This window comes from Vicugna pacos, chromosome 3 (assembly GCF_048564905.1).
Source record: "Vicugna pacos chromosome 3, VicPac4, whole genome shotgun sequence".
Classification (NCBI taxonomy): domain Eukaryota; kingdom Metazoa; phylum Chordata; class Mammalia; order Artiodactyla; family Camelidae; genus Vicugna; species Vicugna pacos.
In genome coordinates this window covers 98760455-98785860 of record NC_132989.1, presented here as the reverse complement: position 1 = coordinate 98785860, position 25406 = coordinate 98760455, and the positions used below count along the sequence as shown (strand labels likewise).

The 25406-nt window shown below is 41.1% G+C and overlaps 1 protein-coding gene across 7 annotated transcripts in view; it reads right to left on the bottom strand.

Moving 5' to 3' along the window:
• Nucleotides 1–25406, bottom strand: part of DROSHA (drosha ribonuclease III) — a 104467-nt gene that overhangs the window by 71964 nt on the left and 7097 nt on the right. For 4 of the 7 annotated variants that reach the window (XM_072958817.1, XM_072958818.1, XM_015235439.3 and 1 more), the window contains 8 exons: nt 24377–24469; nt 18937–19047; nt 18478–18709; nt 15013–15154; nt 12948–13102; nt 10047–10127; nt 4283–4369; nt 1937–2023 (listed from right to left, as the gene is read on the bottom strand). In XM_072958817.1, coding sequence (XP_072814918.1) covers nt 1937–2023; nt 4283–4369; nt 10047–10127; nt 12948–13102; nt 15013–15154; nt 18478–18709; nt 18937–19047; nt 24377–24469 — 988 coding nt within the window. The remainder of the gene's footprint in view (nt 1–1936; nt 2024–4282; nt 4370–10046; nt 10128–12947; nt 13103–15012; nt 15155–18477; nt 18710–18936; nt 19048–24376; nt 24470–25406) is intronic. The other 3 variants (XM_072958820.1, XM_072958822.1, XM_072958819.1) reach the window with 2 other exon arrangements.

Sequence of the window (25406 nt, the reverse complement as noted above, 5' to 3'; positions counted from 1 at the left end):
AAATAAAGCTCAAAGAATCACTCGTCCAAGGTCACATAAATATTGAGAATTAGTTAAACAAACAAAAAAAAAGAATTAGAAGAAAGACTCAAACCTAGGTCTGTCTGACATCTTATCCAAAATAATAAGTGCCAATGTGTACTGTGTACCAAACACTGTGATAAACACTTTTCGGGTGTCATCTCACTTATTTTTTACGAAAGCCAGTAAGATTGTCACAACTAATACCTCTGTTTTACAGATGAGAAAATCAAGGTTTAGAAAAATTGCAATGTCAAATCACACGGCTAGTAAGTGGAACACACCAATGTTTAAACCCTGGTCTCTCTGAAACTGTACTGTTTTCCTTCTTTAAGGTGATCCTGAAAATTAAAGTGATATCTGTATTACTTGTAGGGAATTAATAGATAAGATAGGTAATTTTTAATGTTTCATGGTAACTAAATTTCTTGTATCTGCAAGCCCTCTGGGGGAAGAAAAGAGAAGTACTTATATAGGGTGCAGTTGGATTAGACGAATTTTAAAGGCCTTTCCAACTCTATAAGACTATGAGATTTGGTGTAACAACAGGTTTGAGTGCCTAATCAAGACATTAAAAAAAAAAAAAGAAAGAAAGAAACTTTCAAAATTAAAAAACTTCCTAGTGCCTATTCATAAAGATTAAGAACAATTCAATATAAAATTTTGTAACTACGTATCGTGACAGATGTTAATTAGACTTATCTTGGTGATCATTTCACAATACATACAAGTATTGAATCATTATTTTATACACCTGAAACTAAATAATTCTATATGTCAATTATACTTCAATAAAAAATAGTGCAATATTAATACTTTTCTATATTATGGTCCACCCTAGAAGTAGACATCATATGTATTATCAAATAATTTTACTTTTACATTTACAATGTAATCATCTTCCCAAAGAAAATTCTCTAGGATAAAATATTGTTGCACAAAGAAAATCTCATTAAGAAAACAATTTGTTTTAAATTAGTATCACTACTACAGAATCATGTCTACTAATAAAAAGTAATAATAGAAAGGAATAAGATTAAGCAAAGATTTTATTCCTCACCCTCCAATGGAACAGAATTTCATGTTTTAAGTAAACAGTACTAAAATAACTTTTCAAACTGCAGATGTAATTTCTTGTAACCAAATCCAAAAGGATTAAAGAACATTCTGTTTTGATGTACGTACACCAGAGCTGTAATTCAATAAGTTCTATAGCAGCGTCTAGACTGGGTAAAGCATACAGCTACACTCCCTTCCTGAGCCAGTGAATTCCACTCTATGTCCAACTGGAGTAAGCAATAAGTAAAACAATTCCCAAGACTGCCAGCTTTGAGACAGAAAGATTTTGACTCACAGACACAGAACTTCCATTTGAACTGATTACCAACAAAGCAGCCTTAATACCTGTATAAAAATATCATGGATCTGTATGTCAAAGTCTCTTAAAGAAGACATATTCCTGGGATTCAAAAGCAGAAAGCTGTATGAAATCAATTCAGGCTCCAGATATCCTGAACAAGTTCTGTTTCATTATCTATTGCTCAGAGACTAAATAATACCTTCTCCTTAAAACTTTCCAACTTTCTTTTGAAGGACACCCAACCCAAAATAGCTTTGACACATTACTCCACAGTTTATCCTTCTTTTTCAGTCTTTCACACTCTCAAAATGTTATTCTGACACATGTTTACTTGCACCATTTACTGCGGACCAAACCTGTGACTTATTAGCACAGATGTCACACTCCCACCTGACACACACTGCCGCTTTCTGCAGCTCAGGCAGAGGGACGCCTGAGTAATTGTTACTTAGAAGTCAGATGAAAAGAAACTCACTTTGACTTTCAAAAAGAAAGAATTAAGGGAAGGAAGGGGGCACAGGGAAAGAGAAAGCCAGCCAGTTAGCACATACTTACATTGGTCAGGGGGGCATGTGCAAACATAGAAAATCCTTCGAATATATACTCATGATCATCATATTCTATAACAGTTGGCCTGTCAGTCTAAAGGCAAACAGAAACACAAAGTATGAATTAAACAGACAACATGATTTGCATGTGCAGAAATCCAACAGGACACAAAGCAACCAACAGGAGAGATGTAAGGACTCCTTTTAACATTTCCCCAAACATCAAGGAGAAACTTTATACAAAAGTTCAATTCTAGCTGGAATTTCCTTGCTTGGTAGAATTCTCTGGCTTCAGTGACAGTGTACTAGACAATCGAGAATGTTTATTACAGGTGCTGTAACGAAATGAGGCTACAAGGCTTTATCTTCTAGGAACTCACCTTATTTACTCCCACGGTATCACCAGCCCTGCTCTTACTGAACTATATATGCTTCTGAACTAACAGAAGTCCTAGTGAGAACAAGATAACAACACAGTCAACTCAAAGCTCAAAGTGGAGAAGACTCAGCATCACGTCAGTCAGGACTGGCAACAGCCTGGAAGGCTGTGGAAGGCCCCAGGGTGCCAGAAGGTCATCCCTCCCAGCTTCATTTCCAGGCCCTGCAAGAAGAAGCCAACCCACCAAACACTGTAAGAAATAAGTGCCCACATAATGTCAAATGTCAAGGGTCTTAATTACCTGAAAATTGAATTTAACTAAAAGATACAAATGATATAAGAGGCTCTCTTCTTTACACTATTCTTATAGCCTGCCATTTTTAATCCTGGATGCTAAATGTGGAGATAACAAGATTGGTAACCTAGAAGTTACATTTTCTACATAGATATTGAACATTATTCTTTTAACATTCATATATATATAAATATGTGAAGAATTTAAGTTCTTAAGGGGGAACTAAAGAATATTCAAATGTTATTTGTTTTCCAATATTACTGTTACTTCCCACTTAAACAGCTCAACAAAGCTATTCTAAACTGAATATAATGAAAGAACTTCTAGTGAAATAACAATGGTACAGCCACTTCGGAAAACAGTTTGGTAGTTCCTCAAAGTATTAACCATAGAGTTAACACACAATCCAGCAACTCCAGTCCTAGACTTACACTTAAGGAAAATGAAAACATACATCTACACAAAAAGTTGTAAACAAACATTCACAGCAGCATTATTCCTAACAGCTCAAAAGTGGATACCATCCAAATGTCCATCACCTACTGAATGGATAAATGAAACACAGTATATGTCCATACAATGGAATATTATTTAGGCATAAAAAGGAATGAAGTTACATATTACAACATGGATGAATCTGGAAAACATTATGCTAAGTGAAAGAAGCCAAAAAGACCACATATTCTATGATTCCATTCATATGAAATATCTAGAATAAGCAAATGATAAAGACAAAGTGTCTTAGCTGTTGCTGAAGGATGCAGGGTGGGAAAGAACTAACTGCTAATGAGTACGGGACTCTGTGGGAGATGATGAAAATGTTCTAAAATCAGATTGTGGTGATGGTTTCACAATTCGGTGAAAAGACTAAATATCATGAAATACATACTTTAAATGAGTGAGTTTTATGGTCTATTAATAACATCTCAATAATACTGTTAAAATAGATAATTATTAATAATCTAATACTGAAATTACAATCTCTTGACAATGCAAGTAACCAGAATTAATTAATTTTGTACTGAGAAAAGGCAATACAGCAGAGCGGAGCAGCATATAGCCAGGCACACTGGAGTCAGTCTGCCTAGGTTCAAATCCCCACTGTGCCCACTTACTGCCTGAATAATCCTGAGCAAGGTTACTTAACCTCACCTGTAAAACATGGACTAGCGCCACCTCTGTATAGCGGGGATAAAAATATCCTCTTCATCCATTTAAGACTAGTAAGTTAACACATGTCAAATATTTAGAATGGTGCCTAGGAGCATAACCAACAAACATTAGGTATTATTATCACTGTCATAAAAGCTATATTTATGAGTCACTAGATTAATATATATAAGTTATTTGCTGTTTGTTAAGAGATGCTCAAAAGTTCTATGCATTCTTCCAACTCCATGGCTCCAATGAACAGCTCCCTAATTCACCGGCTATTTATTATGGGGTACTCAACAATATAAATGAAAAAAGATACAGAAAGTAGTATAATGAAAGTAAGCCAAAATAAAAGTCATTATGATAAAGGCCAATGTTACCAGCATAAAAATAAAATATTTTTACAAGAAAGAACATCTAAGAACTGCACCCATACTTAGCCTATTCACCTTTCAACTTATTTACAAACATAGAATCTATTTACATGTTTAAATAAATGAAACCTGATTTTGTTAGGAACTTACTAAAAAGTTTGTAGGAGGTGAGACTGTAATTCGATAGTGGAAAAGTCTGCCCGCATTGTTGGTCATAGGACGACAGGGTTTAATAGCCTGAGGGGAAAAAGCAAAAATGAGTTTAAGGGTAAAGCAGCAAAATATTGTTATCTAAAAATAGACTATTTTCTAGATACACATCTGACGAAAGGGGTTTTAGGTGTGTTCCGCCACAGACTGGTAAGAAAGAACAGTATTCACTCTACCATTAACAAGATAAAGAGGGTGGCTGGTTGCTGGTTATTCAACATATTTCCTCATGTGCAACACAAGGGGTTTGGACAACATATAATCTTTCTAGATCTAAACTTCCATGAATGTCTTCCTTTCATTTGTAAAATAACACAATAATTGACCTTTGGCTAACCTCCCAATAAATAGAAAAAAAAAGCAAGAAAAATAATCTCATAAATCATAGCAGTAGGCTTTAACAGGGAAGGAGAAAAGTGAAAGGATTAAGTATGCTGAGTAAAACAGAAGGAACCAGAAATGCAGGACGCACAAGAGGTGGTGGAACAGAATCCGCACAGACAGGAAAAGGAAAACAGCGAGCATTAGAAGCATCTGTGGTATCTCTGGGTACGTGGTGATGTGTGACCCAGACCACCTTTCGAGTGAGGACTTGCTGCCCACTGTGAAGAGCACGGGCAGCAGAGTCTCCAGGCACCAGCTCTTTCAGGATCTGTGTCGCTGCAGAGGCCCCCCGATGTCAGGTGTGTACTGAGCGAGGCAGAGGTATGCAGGCCCAGCCATTGCAGCCCAACTTAAAGGCAATACTCATGCCTTGAGTTGATGGGGGCTTTGTTGGGGCTAACTCATGGGTGGACTAATCCCTTTGTCCAATTCTGCTAACGCCTTCTTCATTTCACAGGTAAAGTTCCCTAAGGAACATTCATGCACCCTAAATTTCATCTTAGCATCTGCTTCTGGAGAATCCAAGGTGTGACAGTTGGTATCAGAAGTGATCCAAGAAAGCAGGAGCTAAGACAGGGTTTTGGAGCTGAATCACTTACCATCCAATTGGCAATGAGGAACCCACCATGGAGGGAGATAGAGCACACGGCCCCTGGCACTAGGTAGCATGCCAACTGAAACTTTCAAAGATGCTCAATGGGGAGACCACACCAGAAGAAGCAGTGCAATGCACCAGGTGTTTATGAGAGAATGGCAGCTGTAAGGATAATGGGATGAATGACTACTGCTAAGCACCACTGATGCTCTGCCAAAGTCCTCAAACTTTAGTGTGCCTTGATCCCCTGCAGGGCTTGCTATGTCTCAGACTGCTTGCTCCCCATGCCTAGAGTTTCTGATTCAGCAGCTGAGGCAAGCTGAGAATTCTGCATTTCAAACAAGTCCCCAGCCCCAGGCAACGCTGGTATTAGTCACAAGGCCTCACCTGGAGAACCACTGCTCTACAGAAATGTAACAGCAGAGGAGGAAAGGCAACTGGAAGCCAGATGTGAAAGCCAGAGGGCCTGCTGAGGGCACACAAAGACATTCCTATCACCTCAGTGAGAGGTCAGAGAGGGCCAGGATCAGGCCTGGGGCTTACCTGTCAGAGTGGGTGTGTCTTATGGACTAACTACCATCCAACAAGGTAGGTCTGCTATGCCAAGGTCAGGGATAAAGAAACCCAGGATGAGGACATACAGGTTTTGATTCTCCAGACTCTCTAAACCTTCTGCCTCTTCAGAGGTGGCCCATTCCTGTTTATTAAGAGCGAGCACTCACCTGTCTGAAGACAATGAAAGCCTGTGAAGGCAACAATGTCCTCACTCCCGGCACCCAATTAGTCTCCCCTCCTGGCCAACAGAGCTACAATTAGCGTCATTCCACAGCATAACTGGTTTCACCTTTCACAGCTTGGGATGTGCTGAGAGGAGACACACTATCCCAGAGGACCTGCAAGGAGCCAGCACCAGCAGGCGCACATGCGGCAGCAGGAGTCCACACAGGATCAGATGCTGGGCGGGTGCGATCAAAAGGGCCAGAACATACAACTGGTCAGGGAAGAGTTCACTGACTTGGGAGCATTCAGGATTCAAAGACGTCAGGATATGCTGGGAACTCCCTACTAAGATGTCTCCTAAAGCATGAATAAGCCACAGCCTGTGCTGAGTAAAATGAAAGAAAATACCAAAATTGCCATGACAGACAGAGGAGGAAGGAATGCGAAGATTCAAGGAAATGGGTATACTGGGATGGACGTAATATCTATGACTGAAAAAGATACCAGATAATCACATCCCATGGGAAGTCCCTGGGGACACGCCATGGACCGAGGCTGATAGGAATGTGCTATGAAGGGGCACCAGCACCCCAGGAAGGCCCGTGCTGGCCTCCTCTGCAGGCTGGGCTGACAGTAAGAGCGGTGGTCACAGAGCAGAGCTTGCTGACAGCAACAGGGAGGTCAGGACTCTGGAACAAGGGAGGCCAGATGATGGGGCTAATTATAAGAAGCCAGGTCACACAATTATCGTTACGACCAGCAAGATCAAAGTGGCAGCCAAAGGGATCTGATCCACAAAGAGTCACAGAAGTGGTTTTCACAATATGGTGTCCTTCAGTACAAAATAAATGAGTGGTTGACAAGAGTACTACCTTAGTTTGTACCAACACAAGAAATTAAGAAGGGATACAAAGAGACTTTAGGAAGGTAGGTTACTCCAATTAACAGTCATGATCCCTTGCCCAGTTACTGAACTGAATCCATTGACTGAAGAGGTGGCCAGATCCCAGGAGAAAGGGCCTTTCAACACTATTACAAGCAAAAATGGTCACAAAAGTCCTGTCCTTTCTCAAAGAGGCCTATGGCCATTGTTCCCAGATAACTATTCACTAGGAAAGAAAAAGCCGGAAAGTTCAAGGAGTACTGAACGCAGTATCTGAATCAACTGATACTCGGAGGCTGAATGTATCATCCTGGTATTCCCATTAGAATGGGGGATATGAGGCGAAGGTAGTAAATGAAATCTTGGTCAAGGTCTGGATTACAGTTGGTCCACTGAGTCCAAAGATCCACCCAGTGGTCATTTCCCTGGTTCCAAAATGTATCACTGGAATTGACAAAATTGGTAGACGGTGGCACCTCACACTGGGTCCTGGATCTGTGGAGTAAGAGCCATCATAATGGAAGGTATGCGGCAACTGATTTGCTGAATATATTCTTTTCTATCCCAATCAGAATGAGAACCAGTTTTGATCAGAAGTGGTTCACGTTCACATGGAACAGATGATATGGGCAGTTTTGCCACAGGGTTGTGTTAACTCTGACACTCACTGTACAACACAGTCCAAGGCACTCCTGACCTGCTGGCACACTGCAGAACATTACACTGCTCCACTGTGTCTGTGACGTTATCACGCTGATCAAGCTAGAAGCCTTGATAAAATGGACACACTCCAAAGGGTGAGATAACCCTACAAAGATTCAGGGCCTACCACAGCCAAATCATTCTTGGGAGTCAGCAGTCTAGGGAGTTCTGAGACATCCATCCGAAGGAAAAGACAAAATTATTGCCTCTTTCACCTCCCACGATGAAGAAGGAAGCACAACACCAGGTGGGCCTCCCAGGGTTCAGGAGGCAGCCTGGAATTCTCAGCCTGGAATACTGCCGCAGCCCATTTATAAAGTGGCACAAAAGGCTGCCAGCTGTGAGCGTGGCGCAGGTGAGAAAGGCCTCAGCAGTTCCAAAGCACAGTGCAAGCAGCCCTGCTGCGGGGGCCATACAGTTTGGCAAATCCTACACTATTGGTGGGAAAAGATGCTGAGAGGAATTTGTGGCCACACTGGGAGAACCACGATGCTGGTCTCCAGGGTTCTGGAGCCAAGCTACGCCATCTATTGTGAAGAATTATATGCTTTTGAAAAACAATTCCTGGTGCTTCTGAGCCCTGGTAGATATGGAAGGCATGGCCCAGGGACAGCAAACAGACATATGGCTGGAACTGCCCATCATAAGCTGGGTCTTACCAGTCCCACCCAGGCACAAGTTTGGGTGGGACCAGCAATAATCCATCGATGGAGGGGGCATACATCCAGAACCAAGTACACACAGGAGCAGAGGTCACAAATCCGCTGCACGAGCAGGGGCCCACCACTGTTGCACCAGCACTCTGCCCTCAGCGACGACTGGAACAGGGGGGTGAAAGCAGAGGGAAGAGCCCAATCCTGGTTTGCAGATGGAGGCTTCACGTAAGCCCAACAGCACGGACCCCACTCACCAAGGCTCAGCTGGCTAAGCCGACTGCCGCAGCCGAGCGCCCAGCGGCCACCTGCAATGGCCAGTGCTGAGCCCCCAGGACGGCACCAGTCCTTGAGGAGACCAGACTGCCACTTGGTGGAATACTGACTCCACAGGCCCCGTCCATTGTGAAAAGGCCAGACGTTCACTCCCGTAGGAATAAACGCACTCAGAGGATGGGTTCACCTGCCTGGAAGTCCTCGGCCAACACCACTGTCCACTGTGACCTCCTTTCAAGGAAAGGTCTGCTGCCCAGCTGTGGGGAAGCGTCCAGCAAGCAGCGTGCAGCTGTCAGCTCTTTTAGGGTCAGCCTCCACTGCCCAACCCCCTCCCCAAAGGCCATGCCCTTCCTGGGGAGGCTCACTCTGGGGACAGAGGGAGATGCAGGTATGAAGGCCATTCTAGCCCCATGCAAGACATCCCAACAAGTCCGGCTTTAAAGGCCCGTCACAGGCAGATCCCTCCCTCTGCTCAATCCTGAGTCCATACTCTTCCTGCCTGACCCATGTTAACTGTCTCTACTGCAGCACCTGCCCTCAGAAACCCCAGCCTAGGCATGCACGCGGACACTCACAAGGTACAGCTCTTGTCCCCCAGTCCCTCACTGCTCTTGCCGACCCTCAAAGGTAAACGAGGTAAAAGTGAGGGGAACAGTTCAAAATGTCCGTCACTTCACATAGTCTGATTACCATTATGGCCCCAAACAAGTTTTCGATAGAAATTAAGGATCTACATAAACTACGTCTGAACGTAATGTGCTGAATCATAAAGTGACAATCCTGAGATTAACGACAATAACTTTAAAAAAGAAAAGATAATAGGGGAAAAAGTGAAGGAAAATAATTGAGCAGGAACAGTTATATATAACTCTATGATGGAGAAGTATTCAACTCGTTCAGGCAAACATATCCAAGTGTCCCTGACGAACCAGGGGTTGGGGCGTGACAGATAAAACAAATCCAATCCACGTGCTACTCAGTTGAGTGAGGACAACAAAGACTAACAAAGACAATAGCATATCCTTATGTCCCCGAAGGAAAGAGGGGGGACATAAGGATATGCGTTATAGCACCTCAGTAAGATCATTTCTCCAGGGCGAGTCATAACCATTTATAACAAAAACGTGCAAATTTGACACAACATTGTAAAATGATTATAAATCAATAAAAAACGTTAAAAAAAAAGGTGCAAAAGTATTACAGTACGTATCATTTTAGGATACTTAAAAATTTTTTTTAAAGTCAAATTCACCTTGCCTATTTTAAACAATGAATCTTCCAAATATTTTAAAGTTTCCTTGATAATGTGCCCCAGTCCACCCCCAAAACCCAAGTACGTTTCTTCTCTAGTTATCAGTAACAGAGACAATCAGGGCATATGAGAAGCCTGCTTCCACGGCATTATTTCATTTACAAGGAAAAGAAGAGCAACAGCAGCTGTCTGCTTCTGGCTTCTTGGCGCTGACAAACATAATAACCTGAACCGGTTACCTCTTCTCCGGGATAAATGCTGTGCCTGATTCCTGTGCGTCTCGCCTTTGCGCTGCATTTGCAGAGTGGGCCATCATTCATCTGTCAGAAACAGAATGTAATTCGTTTTTATTGGGGGGAAAATCCACTCCATGCACGACGATGCCTTGGAAACTGTGTGGGTTTTAATGTCATGAGTACCGAAGCTCTGAAGAGGCTGTCACGGTTAGGAGATTAAACGGATGTTCCCAAACCAATAAAGCTGCAAACTGTCTATACTGTCTGATAAAAGGAAGCGCTGTGACAAGCCTGGGTCCCCGACTTATTTGTGCAGCCAAGCAGAAAATGTCAATGTCAGTGCCCTGTTTGCCCCGATTTTCTTCTACCACTTTCCAGTATGTTCCTCCTATTTCTTATTTCAGGAAAAATGACTCTTTCACAAAAGAAAAGCCTATTTTATATTCTGAAGGAACACAGAGAATGCTTTGAAGGTGACCTGTAGATTAAATGTTTTCAAAGGAGAGACCTAAATGTATCTGAACCAGAGAGAAGAAAATGCCTACTAGAACTAGAAAAACTTTCAACACTAATCAGGTGAGTCTGTGTTTTTTCACGTGAATTCATTTTACTGCCATGAACTCCACGCACGGGATTCAATACATGAATAATCCTGAACACCTCTGGGATAGAAAGATGCCGGCTGAGCTAAGCTGTGTGGGGGCAGGGGAGGGGAGGAGGGTGATGCATAGCTCAGAGTCCACAAGGTCAAGGAATATTTATTCTCATTTTAGTGCATGTGCCGCTGAAGCAAGCACTAGGAATAGTGATTCCAGGTGGGAAAACTAACACACATATGATAATGCTTAGTAATTTTAAAGAAAAAGGAAAAAAAGTCCAGGCTTCAAGGAGCCACAATATGAAGGGCTGAACAGGTCAGAAAAACAAGACAGCTATGCCACACAAGGCAATGGCATGTGAAAAAAGAGAGAAGAAACCCTGCTATGCTCCAGCAACACGCAACCCATCTAAATGGAATGGACCATACATGTGAGTGTGAAGACAAAAAGGGCAGAACTGAGGTCAAAATCTTGAAGGGCCTGAAAGCCAGTTTCATGAGTTTTTCAGAATAAATGGTTAATCTGGAATCAAAAAGGAGATCAGAGCACCAGTTTGGAGAATGGGGAAGTAGAGTTCCATTTCTCACTTTCTTTGCGTGAAGTAAAAAACCTGTATTTGTATATATATGACCCATATTGAGACATATATTTCTATATACACGTTATTTCTTTGAAGTTTTAGGGATTTGTAACACATTGTGCCCAATGGAAATATCTCAAAAGAACTTTGAAAAGAAATATTAAAGTAAAAAACTATAACTTTCTTCATCTTTTTGGGAAATCTAAAGCTCCAGGTGGTACAGCGGAGGAATAACATGGTGACCAAAATAAAATACCATGTGAAGGTATCACCCACAGGAACAGCCAGCAGACAGAGGTGTGACAGGATGGCCTCAAAAGTCGCAACACACTCCTAATGCTGGACACAACTTGCTGTGATGGAAAGTGTGGGGAAATCACTTAGTGCTCACTGATTTCCAGGGAGGCAGACAGACACGCTACATTCCTGCCCTTCAGCAGGATCTGGGCCCCAGTGCAGATTAGCCCTGTGTAGGGCTTCACTGTACAGAGAACACAAAACCAAACACACTCAACACAAAGCTGAGCCTATACAGAAGGCCCTGGTAAATCTCTGATGGCAATAAGAACCCACAGACACCAAGAATAGGCTTCCTGATGTGACAGCAACAGTCCGTTAAAAAGACCACATGCAGGGTAAGGGGACTGACTTCTAGTGGACAGAAGATTTCTTTAGGGGACACAAAAATGCTCTAACAGTAGATTGTGATGATGGTTGTACAATCCTGTGAATATACAAAAAAACAGAACTGTACTTTTCAATTGTGTAAACCATACAGTATGTGAGTTGTAACTCACTAAAGCCGTTTAAAGAGACCACATACACGATTAATATATCAAAGTAAGTTTCAAACTGCATTGACAATTTGCAAACATTTCTGCTCAATTCCCAGAGAGCAAAAGGGGACCACAAAGTACATTTCTGTCCAGCATTCTAATTATATTAATTCTATCCAGGAAAAAAAAATGTAGATAGCTGTCATCTAATAAGAACCAGGAGAAGAGCACTCAAAATAATATAGAATGGTACGTATGAATTTATTTACAAAATATAAAGTTTAAATTATCTTTTTTATAGGGATATGTTTTATTATGCTTTGATTACTTCGTATGCATTAAAGATACTATTTTTGTATGTGTTGCATATTGGTAAAATACAAATCTTTTGTAAAGACACTATTTTGTGTTATGCATTCATCATAAAATAGTAAGTAAAAATAAAAATGATTGTGTCCAGTTATGATGTCATTAGGTCAAACATGCTTATTAACAAGGAAGAGAAGTTACAAGGAATTGTGACTACTGTCAACTAGGAACTCCTTAGGAATCAGGACGTTCTTTACAGTATGGCTGCGAAATAAATTCCAGATGAGCTGTTTTTAAAAAGAGCTACAAGTGCTCTCTCCCTCATCCCACCATTTGTCTCCTTCTGTTTACTGCAGGTTTAATGAGGCAGCACCATCACCCTGCTCCCCACTGTAGGATTTACAAACATCGTCAAACATGATTCAAGGAACAGTTGCTCTGGTGCTTATGTTTTGCAGCTGATCTCTGAAGCTGAAAAGAAATAAGCTGTGAAGAATGATGCCCAACCCTGAGAGTAAAATTCAGGGTTGTTTTTTTTTCCGTGTTCAGTACCAGCCAACATGCACCTTCTGAGCCTGGAGTCATAAACGTGATATGCGGGTCTGCAACCTTCACAGCTAGAGCATGAAAATGTGCACACCTGGCCTGGGTCGTTGTACCAGAGCTCATCGTGGAGTCGGTCGGGGTGGGCCTTCTTGCGTTTGATTTCTGCAATGACGTCGAAGACTTCAGAGTCTGAGCTGCTGGAACAGGTGCTATCCTCATCGGACTCACATTCGGACTCACTGGAACTCTCTAAGAGAAGTGACGGGAAAACATGGAGAGAAGCTGAAGTTATCCACAAGCTGGTTCTGCACAGAGGCTGACTTTGAAATGACCCACACCTCTAAAGGCAGGGACGGTTATTTATATTCCAGCAAATACTTGAATGCCTACTCTACGCCAAGACCTCTGCTAAGCCACGCCGGGAAAAGTAATACAACCCATAATGCTAAGTCACAGTCTAGTGGGGGAAGCAAAGAAACCCAGGTTTTTACACAGAAAGACTTGGTGGACAATGCAAACCACAGTAGCAGTATTGGGTTTCACATTCTAAAAGGTGTGGTGAGCCCGCCCTGATCTGGAAGCCCCAGGCCAGCCCCAGGCATGGGAGGGTGGTGGGCCTGAGGGGAGGGGGAGGAAGAAAGGAGCGCGGCTGGGGCGCTGCAGGCAAACGCATGGAGGCAAGGGCGCCGTGGACTCTGGCTGGAGCAAAGGCCCTGCAGAAAAATACCTGGAAGTGAGGGGCTGAAATGTGAACGTCAGGCTGAAGGCTCTGAATGCCTGACTGAAGATTGAAAATTTTTTTCCCTCAATAGTAGCAACAGAAGATTTCAGTCCTTGGAAGTGACTGGATAAAAACAGACCAAGTCAGGGGGTGGTATAGCTCAGTGGTAGAGTGTGTGCAAGGTCCTGGGTTCAATCCCCAGTACCTCCATTAAAAAAAAGCTTAAAAAAAAAACAACAGACCAAGAATTATGCTAATAAAACAAGCCAGTCACAAAAAGATACATACACTACAGTATGATTCTACTTCTATGAAATACCTAGAGGATTCAGATTCACAGAGAGAAGATAGAATGGTGGTCGCCAGGGGCTGGTGGGGAGGACTGGGGAGCTGCTGTTTAATGGGGACAGAGTTTCATTTTAGCGAGATGAAAAGGGTTCTGGAGGTTGGTTGCACAACAATGTGAATGTACTTAACACAACTGAACTGCACGTTTAAAAATGGTTCAGTGGTACATCTTATGTGCATTATGTACATGTCACATGTATTTTACCACAAAAAAAGAAAAAAGGCATACCTAGAACTTAGATTAATCTTACAAGAAATTAACGTAGTACACACAGTAATAAGCAACACTTCCACAGTTGTGTTTTTGAGGCTCCTGCATGAGATAGATGCTGCTGTTACTCCTCTTTCATAGATGAGAAAAGCGAGGCTCAGTGAGATGAAATCACTCACTCAGATGCCATTTCAGGTGGTGGAGTAGGGATTCAAACCCAGGCCAGCCGGTTCATCAGTGCTGTTCCCACCACGGTGCTGCCTCTCAGCGAGGGAGACAGAGCAAAGGTGGGCAGCCGGGAGGCAGGGAAGGGCACGTGCGTGTCTGGCCTGGGCGCAGCACCCTCTTAGCGCTAAGGACACCAAGTGGTGGGACGCAATTTCCCCTCAAAGATCTCAGCACCGACTTGGAACCTCAGAATACACACAGGCAAAGACAGACCACAGTATGAGAAAGTTAGGGAAACTATGTGACTAGAAAGAGAGCTGGGCTACAGCTGGAGGGAGTTTCCTCATCAAACCAGAGCACCCTGGCGGTGGAGGGACCCCAGGGGAGGCCCACCTGCCAGCGGCACGAGGCGCGGGAACAGGCTCCTGCTTTGGACGGGAGGCTGGCCCCTGGTCCCTTCTGATCTTAGAAAAATTCTACAGGGGCCACACCTGTCAGCATGCCTTGTAAATGAGATCTCTTATGTAGCCCACTGAATGTAACTAAGGAAAAAATAAGATTAAAAAGAAGAAAGTTCCATCGTTATGTACATGCTGACTGTAACTAAGAAAAATAAAATGAACAAGAGGAAATTTCAATTTGGGACTCTCAACGACACATCCCCAAAGTCCAGGACTAAGCAGTAATAAAAGGGCACAGGGTCTGACTCACCTAAATCTTCATCTAGCTTCGTCTTGGGAGGCTCCCACGGGGGTCTAGCAGCTTTGGCCTTCTCTTGCCTGCTCCCCAGCTCTTCCTCAAATTTGTCATATAAGTCACGGAGCCTACTTGTTCCAACTACAGTAGAATCTCCCTTTGAAAAATAAAAATCAATATTAGGAACTATATTAGTAACAGTCATACCAAAGAGACATAAGGCCTCACCAAGTAATCAAAGATTTGTAACAGCAAGATGTCATTTTTCCACCCTCAATTTAACTAACATTTTAAAACAAAATGCCCGGTGCTGATAATGATGCTCTGAATCACACACATATTTATATCTGCCACAGTCCTCAGGAGAACGTACTTTGCCAACATTTAGAAACAGAATTGTTAACATAAGGCCTTTTGATATAACAAAAAAAAATCATAAACCCCTGAGAATTCAAGACACCTGACAGCCTCCAAGGGAACATACACCCCCTCCACTAAAAGTCAGTGATGGTCTATCTTCCACATCATCCCAATGACCCACACACATGCACCCCATAAACACAGGGACACACATGAACACACTCCACAAACATGAGGTTCTGCTATGCACTCCTGGAGGAAATTCTCTTTTCCCCACTCTCCTCCCAGGTTGAAAACTGCTTTAAACGTCCATATTCTTTGACTTAGTAATTTTTAAAATGTTAAGGACCAGATCTTTTGTAAAAAAGGACATTAAAACAAATCATAAAATCTGCAGTTATCCCAAAAGAGGGTAACTGCTCTTCCTCAGCCCCACCTTGCTACTGATACTGGGGACGCTGGGTTGACTGGCATTCTTGTTTGTTTGTTTTTCTTTTTGGCTCTGACATTCTTACCACCTCGCTGTACCAACATTGCACAAATGCAAAGGCGAATGTTGGCCTTCTGGTTTATCAGTCTTCCTTCTACACTGAGTTTTAATACGCCCATAAAAATGTAAGGAAAAAAAAAGCTCTGCCTATTTAAACGCTCTGAACCTCAGGGTCTTAAACTTTGCTATTTTAAGAATAAAAATACCCAAGGCAGACATTCTTCCCTTCTTTCTTGCTAAAAGAACCATGATTCTCTTCAGATCTGGGGGAGACTGAGCCACAGCCCCCTTGCCCCAAAGACATCTCTGTCCTAGTCCTTGGAAAGTGAATGTTACCTCACATGGAAGAAAGGACTCTGCAGATGTGATTAGGTTACAGAATTTGAGATGGGGAGATTATCCTGGATGATCTGGGTGGGCCCAATCTAACATGAGCCTTTAACAGTGGGGACATTTCCCAACAGGGGCCAAAGGTGCAATGGAAGAAGAGGCAAGAGATATTCAAAGCACAAGAGGGATTCGACCTGGGCTGCTGGCTTTGAAGATGAAGAAAGGGGTCCATAGACCAAGGAATGCACATGGCCTCTAGAAGCTGGAAACAGCCCTTACCTGCCAGCCAGCAGGAAGGAAACAAGGACCTCTGTTCTACAGACACGAGGAATTGAATTCTGCCAAAAACCTGACCAAGCAAGAAACAGATCCTCTGTGGAAAAGAATGCAGCCCTGCTAACACCAGGATTTAGCTGGTGAGATCCAAGTTTGACTTCTGACCTACAGAACGGTGAGATAATAAATGTGTACTGTTTTAAGCCATGAAGTTTGTGGAGGTTGGTTATGGCAGAGATGGAAAAATGAATCCCTGGTGAGGACATAGGATGCAATTCTGAAGAAAGGGACAGAGGGAAAGATCCATGGGCACTCTGGGCAAGCTGCTAGAGGAAGGTTCCCCCCAACACTGCCCTCTGCATCTGTGTCTGGACAGAGGTGTGTGAGGACGTGATGCCCAGAGCTGCTGCTGCAAACATGGTGGCCCCTCTAGAAGATGGCGATGCCAACCTAGGGCTCTGCCATCACTGAGTTGCTCAGTGTGCACTGGCCACCACCTCCCTCCTGACAGCTTATTGAGAAAAATAAACCCAGCTCGTTTAAGTCACACTTCGTCAAGCATTCTTATTTAAAACAACATTCTGAGGCGACAGATGCCTTCTTTCCAGGGATTTTGTGAAGATTAAATGAGACAATATGAGAATCACGGAATAAACTTTAGGCAGCAAAACAGTACGTGAGCTCCCCCTTCCCTGTACCACGTTAACTGTGACTTAAAACCTGCTCTAATTTATCAAGTAAAATATCATGCCCCCAGGAGAGATTTCTCAAACCCCTTTTATCCAAAGGTAAGGGAGCCGCCTCTCAAGTTCCCCACAGATAAGGATCCAATCTGAGCAGAAGCTATTTTCACAAAATTCCAAACAACAGAATGCTCTCTTCTCTCTCCCATGCACTAAACCTAACAGCTCCAACCTCTTCTGTCCTAAATCTGTAGATGTTCATTCCTTCACTCATTCATTTAATCAATGAACATCACTGTGTGTCTATCCTGCGGCCCATCTAAATTAATGGGATGGAGGCATAACGCCTATCGGGAGTGAGAGAGAGAGAGAGAGAGAGAAAAGAAAGAGAGAGCGACAGAAAATAAGATAGAGATGGAAGAAAGAAAAGGAGAACAGAAGCGAGCAAACGGGGAGGTGGTGGGGCCCCCGCGGCAGTGGGGTGTGGCTGCCAAGCCCCAGGAGCCCCGCCTTGAGCAGCAGGGGCGCTCGGTCTCTGGAGAGCCCATCGAAGGTGACACCGGACAAGCCACCAAACCAGCAATATGCCAGGGAAACGTGCCGTGTTTACCTTTGGTCAAGGACAGATTTGTAGGAGATAAACTCAGTTCTCCCTTATTCCCCATTTTGGAAGAAAAACACACACACACATATCATATATACCACAAACTACATAAAGGAGTTGTGAGTGAGAGCTTACAAAATGACCAGTATTAAGACTAGCGGTGTCATTAAAAAAAAAAAAAATGACTAACTACTATATATAAAATAGACAAACAGCAAGTTTCTACTGTATAACACAGAGAACTATACTCAATATCTTGTAGTAACCTATAATGAATAAGAATATGAAAACAAATATATGTATGTATACGTATGACTGAAGAATTATGCTGTACACTAGAAACCGACACAACTTTGTAAACTGAGCATACTTCAAAAAAAAAAAAGTGCAGAATGAAGAGATCCTTTAATTTATCCACTGCACTTTTGCCTTCATAAAGCAGCTTTTGTCCACGGCAGTGTTTCTCAACCAGGAGGGAGGGACAGTCTTCCCCGCCTCAACCCGGAGGGAGGGGTGGTCTGTCCCCACCAGGGACATTTGGCAATATCAGGAGACAGCTCTGGTTATCACACAAGGTGGGGTCCTACTGGAGACCAGGGCACAGAGCCCAGAGATGCAGCTCAACATCCTACTACACACAGGGCAGGCCCCACTGCAAAGAGTTATCGGCCCAAGATGCCAGGAGTGCCGAGGCTGAGAAGCTCTGGGTCACAGCTTTTCTCCTACTTCAGACCTACCACCTGATCCATGGGGTCACTGGAGTAGTAGTTTTCCGAGTGGGTGCACCGAATCCACACAGGCTTAAGAAGTTCCTCTTCCTCCTCCTCATTTTTGTCAGGCAGCACCTCCTCCGGCTCCTTTTCCTTGATTGAAGTATAATTCTTCTCTTTGCCAGAGCTCTGGTTGTCACTCCATCTGTCTTTCTCTTCCTCCCAACGAGCTCTCTTCTTCTCCCTACTTGGGGAGCGACTTCAAAAGGGGGCAAAGGAGGCCAGTTATTAAAAATGTTCTTCTGTTGTAAAGCTATTTCACCTGCTTAGTTCACTTTTCACCTAAAGGAGAAATGTCATGCCAAATCACCACATTTATTTTTGTTCAACCAGTGATTCCCTGACACCAGTCTGGTGGCATCAGAATCACCTGAAGTTACTTGTTTAAAAATACAAATTCCCAGGCCCTACCCTAGATCTACTTACTGATTCACAGTGTCCGGGGATGGGGCCCAAGAATCTGTATTTTTAATACTCTCCCCAGGTAATTCTGGTGTGCATCCAGCAGGTTCAGTACCAACCAGCAAACCATAACTCCTAGAAAAGAAAGATATTTGGGAAATACTTGGGAATCTCCACATAGAGGCAATTTCAGCACTGAGAATACTAGTTTTGATCCTCCTCATCTTGCTTTGTCAAGGAAAAAAAAAAGGGGGAGCATCATAAATATGGTCTCAGCTTGGCCATAAATTTAGCCTGAGGACCATAATCCAAGAGTGAACCAGTTATACCACTCCTGACCATCTCTCTGGAAGCCCACACTTGGGTATTACTGCTTAGTGAAACCAACACTTTGCCTAATTCTAACCTCCACAAATACTAACTCAATTAAGAAGGAGAAAAAACATTCCATCTCCTTGAATCTGGGGCCTGAAATTTACAAAGGTCCATCCTGTGGATGTGCTTGGAGAGAAAAAAACTACAGGATAGATTTGAAATTAAGCCCAAGAAATTTGGGTGGAATCATACAGACCTTGAGAAGCCAGCCAAAGAGAGTAATTGCTTTATTAGTTTTATGCTGGCAGACTCTGCAGCTCCACTGACAAAGTTACTATTATCCAAGAAAGTTTTCATGTGGATCAAAGTCACAAATTAACTCTTTCTATCAACTCTACCACCGAGGTGTGAGTGTGCAGGTGTGTATATACATCAGGGGGAAAAGGGCTGGTGACTAAAAAGATTATATATATTGAATATTTATTGATATAGTTCCTATATATTACACTCTACATCATTAGGTTTGTTACCAGAAAAAAAATTACTGTCAAGTAAAATGTATATACATTCACTGTAGAAAAATAATAAAAGCATTAACAAAAATAAAACAAAAATTACCTATAACACTACTCAGAAATAACCACTACATTTCACAAATGTGTTAAAACATACAGATATATAAACACACAAATTTTAACGAAAAAGGAACTCTATAGACTGCCCTCCTCAACTCAATAGTAAATCAGGAACACCATTCTATTTCAATATATCTATTTGAACCATTTTTAAGAAGTGCATATTATTATTCTATTTGTATATACCATAATTTGACAAGTCTGATCCTAGTCACTTAGGTTGTTACCATTTGTTTATGACATCGTAAACAATGCTACTGTAAACACACCTGTGTTCTTCGCAGACTTGTCAGATTATTTCACACAAAGAGTCTGTATTTTTTTTTAAGGCTTCTCTACAGATAGGTAGTACCAGTTCAGATTATCCTCAAGACCACAAGCAAGTTCCCATTTCCACACATCCTCTCAGCATGATCGTTTTTCAACTTTTCCACTATGATGAAAAGAGTATCTCATTTAACTTGCAGTTCTCGTCACTACTGAAATGGCATGTTTCATGTTCACTTCTTTTATGAACATCCCAGTCAATATGCTATGCCAATATTTTTAAATTTAGGATTATAGTCCTGCTATGTTATGTTTTACTTTCCCATCCCAAGGTTAAATAAAGATTTTATATTTTCTTCAGGTACTTTAAGCATTAAATTCTTTTTACTATATCTCTCCAAGATCCAAGGCAGAAATCTGAATTCAATTCTTTTTCCATGTGGCTTGTCAACTGTCCCATTAGTTTCTCCTCTGATTGGAAAAACAACGTCATGACAGCTGTAAAATTTTACATCTCCTTGAATGTTGTTCAATATTTGTTTCACTGATCTCCTTATACCCATACTAAATTGGTTTAATTACTATGTGTTTATACAACATTTTAAGACCATAGAGTAAGTACCTCCCTGTATTATTATCTGTCTTCATTATACTCACTTCTATTCCAAAGAAAAATGTGAGTCCTTTCAAAGTTCTAAAACCAGTACTTCCACTGAAGGTACATTAAAACCACAGATATTTTTGGAAGAAAACTGGTATTTGGCAGCCCTGTCTTCCACTTCCACTAGGGGAATATGACATGCCCTCATTCATTTATATCACCTCCTTTGTCATCGGCTACATTTACAGTTTTTTTTACATCAATCTATGAATTTTTTAAGTTTAGGATATTTAATTTTAATTAATTTAAATTGTCTGTAGTGAACCTACATTTTTTTCCGTTATATTTTCAAAGTAGGTATTTCTGGTATTTAGGAAGGCTACTAATTATAGTATGTTTATTTTATAACTGTCAACTTCAGTCAGTTAATTCTAATATTTCTTAGCTGATCTCTTGAGTATTCCTAATAATATCATTAGCCAATAATGAAATATCTTAGCTCCCAGTGGTGTGGTTTTTGTCTGGCTGTTCATTTGTTTTCGGTGCTTACTGATAGTCTGACACTCTGCTAAGCATTCTACTGACACACTTAGAATCCTGAGGCAGATATAAACATCCCCTACAGAGGAAACAAAATTAGAAATTATATTACTCGCCCAAAATCACACAGCTAGTAAATAGTAGTTAAATGTTAATGTGGGTTGTTTGACATAGCCATTTTGATGTGTACTAAAAATCCCACCAAATGTTTACTATTATCATCAAGAAACAGGGGCAGAAGACATCCTCACTCCATCCCCTGTAAGCAGGTGTCTTAATGATGGATGGTCAAGGTTGTCTATTGTGAACAATAATTAGTATTCTTTTTTCTTTAAACACTTTGAGAGCAACATTTCAAAACAGGATAAAAACATCTTTTTAGGTAGATATCTCAGGTATATCAAATTTCAAAATCTAAACTTGAAATTGTTCCTAAACAATATGCTGTATTTCAAACTATAATAACTCCTCCTCCTTTACATGTATTTGTATCCGTGATTTTTATTTTCTCATCTTCTGCCTCAGTTAGGACTCACAGCATCCAAGTCTCTGTCTTCTCCACAAGCTACTGAGCATTGGAGAAGAAATCACCAGACTGAAGAGATTTCCAGCACTCAACATTAAAAACCATCAACCTCAAATGGGTCCTCAATGATTTCCACCAACACAGTATCTTGGCCTTCTGCCTTTCCTCATCTCTTCCTTCTCCTCCTCCTCAGGCCCTTTCTCACTGAACAATTCTTCCTAGTTGATCTCATCTAATCCATGGCATTTAGTATTTCCAGCTAGACTCTCTTTTCTGAACCTTACACCTCTGTGTCCAAATAACCACCACACAGTTCCACCCAGCCGTCTCACAGATTCTCAGATTCCACATGCCCAAAACTGAACTCATCCTTTCACCTGTTTCCTAATGTTTACAGGCTTCTAAGGGGAACTCTAGATCTCAGGTAATGACTGCTGACTCCTCTTCCCTCAGGATCAGTTACCGGGTCCTACTGACTCTCCCTCATCAATCTCTCTCAATTACCTCTACCCTTCCCCACTGCCACTGTCAGTGCGCCAGTCTAGGCACAACCATTTCTTTCATGGATTACTAACAAAGGCCTCCTAAACTCATTTCCCAACCTCCAGGCTTGATCCTCTCAGATGGTTTCTCCACACTGCAACCTTCACACCTGCTCTCTTCTCCTCCCCTACTGTCCCCCTCCCCTCATGCACTCCTACACACACTTCAGGTATCAGTAGAACATCAGTTTCTCTGACTACCCTAAACTGAGTTATTGGCTGCTGTGTTCCTAGAGCAACATGTAATTGTTCTATCAAAAGCACTCCTCATAGCACTGAACATTCTTATTCCCGTAAAGTGGGGACTCTGGTTAATGACTGTATCACTCATGCCGGTACAATACTTGAGGCACACAAGAATGCAGTGTTTTTGTTTGCTTGTTGATTAAGTTATATAATGTCAGGTGACAGTGATAGGCAACGGGGCCTCCTTTCCTTTTTTCTAACTTGTACGGGAAAGCCTAGAAGGTTTCAGCATTAAATTTGGCTCTTCTGAGATGGGATCAGTCACATTCTTCATGAGATAACGTTCTCGATCATGTTAAAGAAGCCTGCATATAATCCTACTTTATCGAAGTTTCTACTCATAAATGGACGCAACTTTATACAGATGCAACTTTATTTTAAATATCTAATAGGCAAGTAAAGATAAGCCTATAGATTTTGACACAAAGAATTATAGTTACCGATCTCCTAATACTAACCTATCTACCTATGCAATCTTGGAATAAATTCTCAGTTACTTTAATACACAACTGAAAACTTCTTGCTAACATACTAATCAGTATTTTCATATCCACATTCATAAGAGAGACTGTTTTGTGGTTTTGCTTCCATCCATTAGGTTTTGCCATGTGGATTTTCCTGGTAACACAACATGAGCTGAGCTTTCCTTCCATCTTCGTAAGTGTTCTAAAACAGTTTAAAACTTTTTTGGAGGTGACACAAATTCAACTTTTTCAAAATTTTTTACATGGTTACTGGCCTATTACAATTTTATACTTCTTGTATGAAGTTTGTAAATTTTGTTTTCATAGAAAACAACCCATCACATCCAAGTTTTTTTAATTTTTTAAATAAAATATCTATATTTATACCAACTTACTGTAATTTTTAAATCTCCTTCACTCCTATAATAATACATTCTTTCTTATACCTAAAGGAATGTATGTTTTTCTTTCCTTGATTTGCCCCTTTTTAAATTGTGAAACCTTTCAAAGAAAGCTTGCATTTATTTACAAATACTGATATAGTACTGTAGTTCTATTTTTCTATTCATTAATTTCTTTTAACTCCCTTTTCTGCTTTTCTTTTACGTTACCAATTTCTAGAGCCAAGTGATCAGATAATAATTACATATATAGTTACCATTTACTTGGCACTAACTTTGGGCCCAGTTCTAAGTGTTTTACGTGTATTATCTCAATGACCCCTCACCACTCAACAAGGCAAGTATAACTGTTCTTATTTTACACAAAGACATTGAGGCTTAAAAAAAGTTAGATTACTTTGCCCAATAACAAAGTTGGAAGAACTAATAATTGACCCCAAATCTGCCAGATTCTAGAGTGCTATTCTTAATTACCGTTAAATAAGACATGAATTGTACTTCTCAATATAGAATTGGTTACATCCTATAAGTTTTGATTTGCAGCAAAATCAGTCATTTTTCCAAAAAAGGTGTGACTACAGTTTTGCTCTTTTTTTTTCATGAAACAAGTAAAAATGAAGACCATAATTATGGATTGTCAAGTTTAAAAAAAAATTATTAATGTATAGTTGTATAGCAACTGAGGTCAGAAAAAGTGGCCCATATAATTTCTAATTTTTGGAAATGTATCAAGATTTTCCTTGTGCATTCTCAATACATCTTGAAAGTAAAGGTTTTTAAAGTAACTGGCTGCTTTAGTTTTTCACAGGGTTCTTTGGACAGACTCTCAGGCTGTTTTGAAGACCTGGCTGATACTCTGCACAAGCACAAAATCTGAATTCAAGGAGATAATCCTATGACTTCTTCCAGTGTCAACTCCTTGCTTACCTTCCAGATCTTTTATACTCTTTTTTGTAGGACCTTTCCAGAGATGGTGATCTTCGGCTGTCCCGGTGCCTGTGTCTCTCCCGTTCCCGCTCTCTTAAAGGAATTAATACACAGAGCTGTTTTCAACAGAAAGACTCAAAAACACCATCTCTTTTCACTGAATTCACCTTCTAAATGAATGGACCTCACTTCACCTAAGAATTCTGCAGGCAGTATTCACTATGGGACATTCTTACTCATCTTTCATTTATTAGAGAATAAAGGAGCTTTTTAACTCACTTGGACATTTCTTGCTGTTTTCTTTAAAGAAAGAAGTCATACTTAACGCTAAGCAACAAAGGGAATTTTATCATAATCTCTTGAGAACTTCCAACCAGCCAATCCTTGGTTATTTAACCTATGGGGAAAATTTCAAAGGATTCAGCTGTCTATTGAATTCTAGAATACTCTTAATATCATCCATCAAATAAACACAAGTTAAAGCTTTTATAGTAAAGATTAGGACAAGGTTCTACAATGAAAGAGTTCTAAACTCTTATAGATTATAGGCCTGAGGTGTAGTTTTAGCTATCACTAACTGCCATGAGATTCTAAGTCACTTTACCTTTAAATGCTGTTCTCATCTGGAAAAAACTCTAAATGGAGACAATGAGTTTACTTGATGTGAAAATAGAACAAAGGATTTTAAATCTTCCAATGTAACACTGGAATTTAATAATAACTTCTGAGTCTATTTAACAAGGACAATGAGATCTGAAACAAGTATCAGAACTCCAGTGTGTTTATATCTAAACTAAACCTAAGGGAAATAGTTACTAGATCATAGAGTAGGAGAAAAATGCTATATTAGCTTGAGTCCAGCAAGAAGACTATAAATATATCTGAACTCAAAAAATTCCCCAACTTATAGTCAAATGGAAAAAATGTAAATTCACTGAAACCAAAACTTACAAAATTGATGGAGACCTTGGATATTAAAACAAGAATTGATTTTCCACTAAAAGATCACCCCCCCAAGAAAGACTTCTCT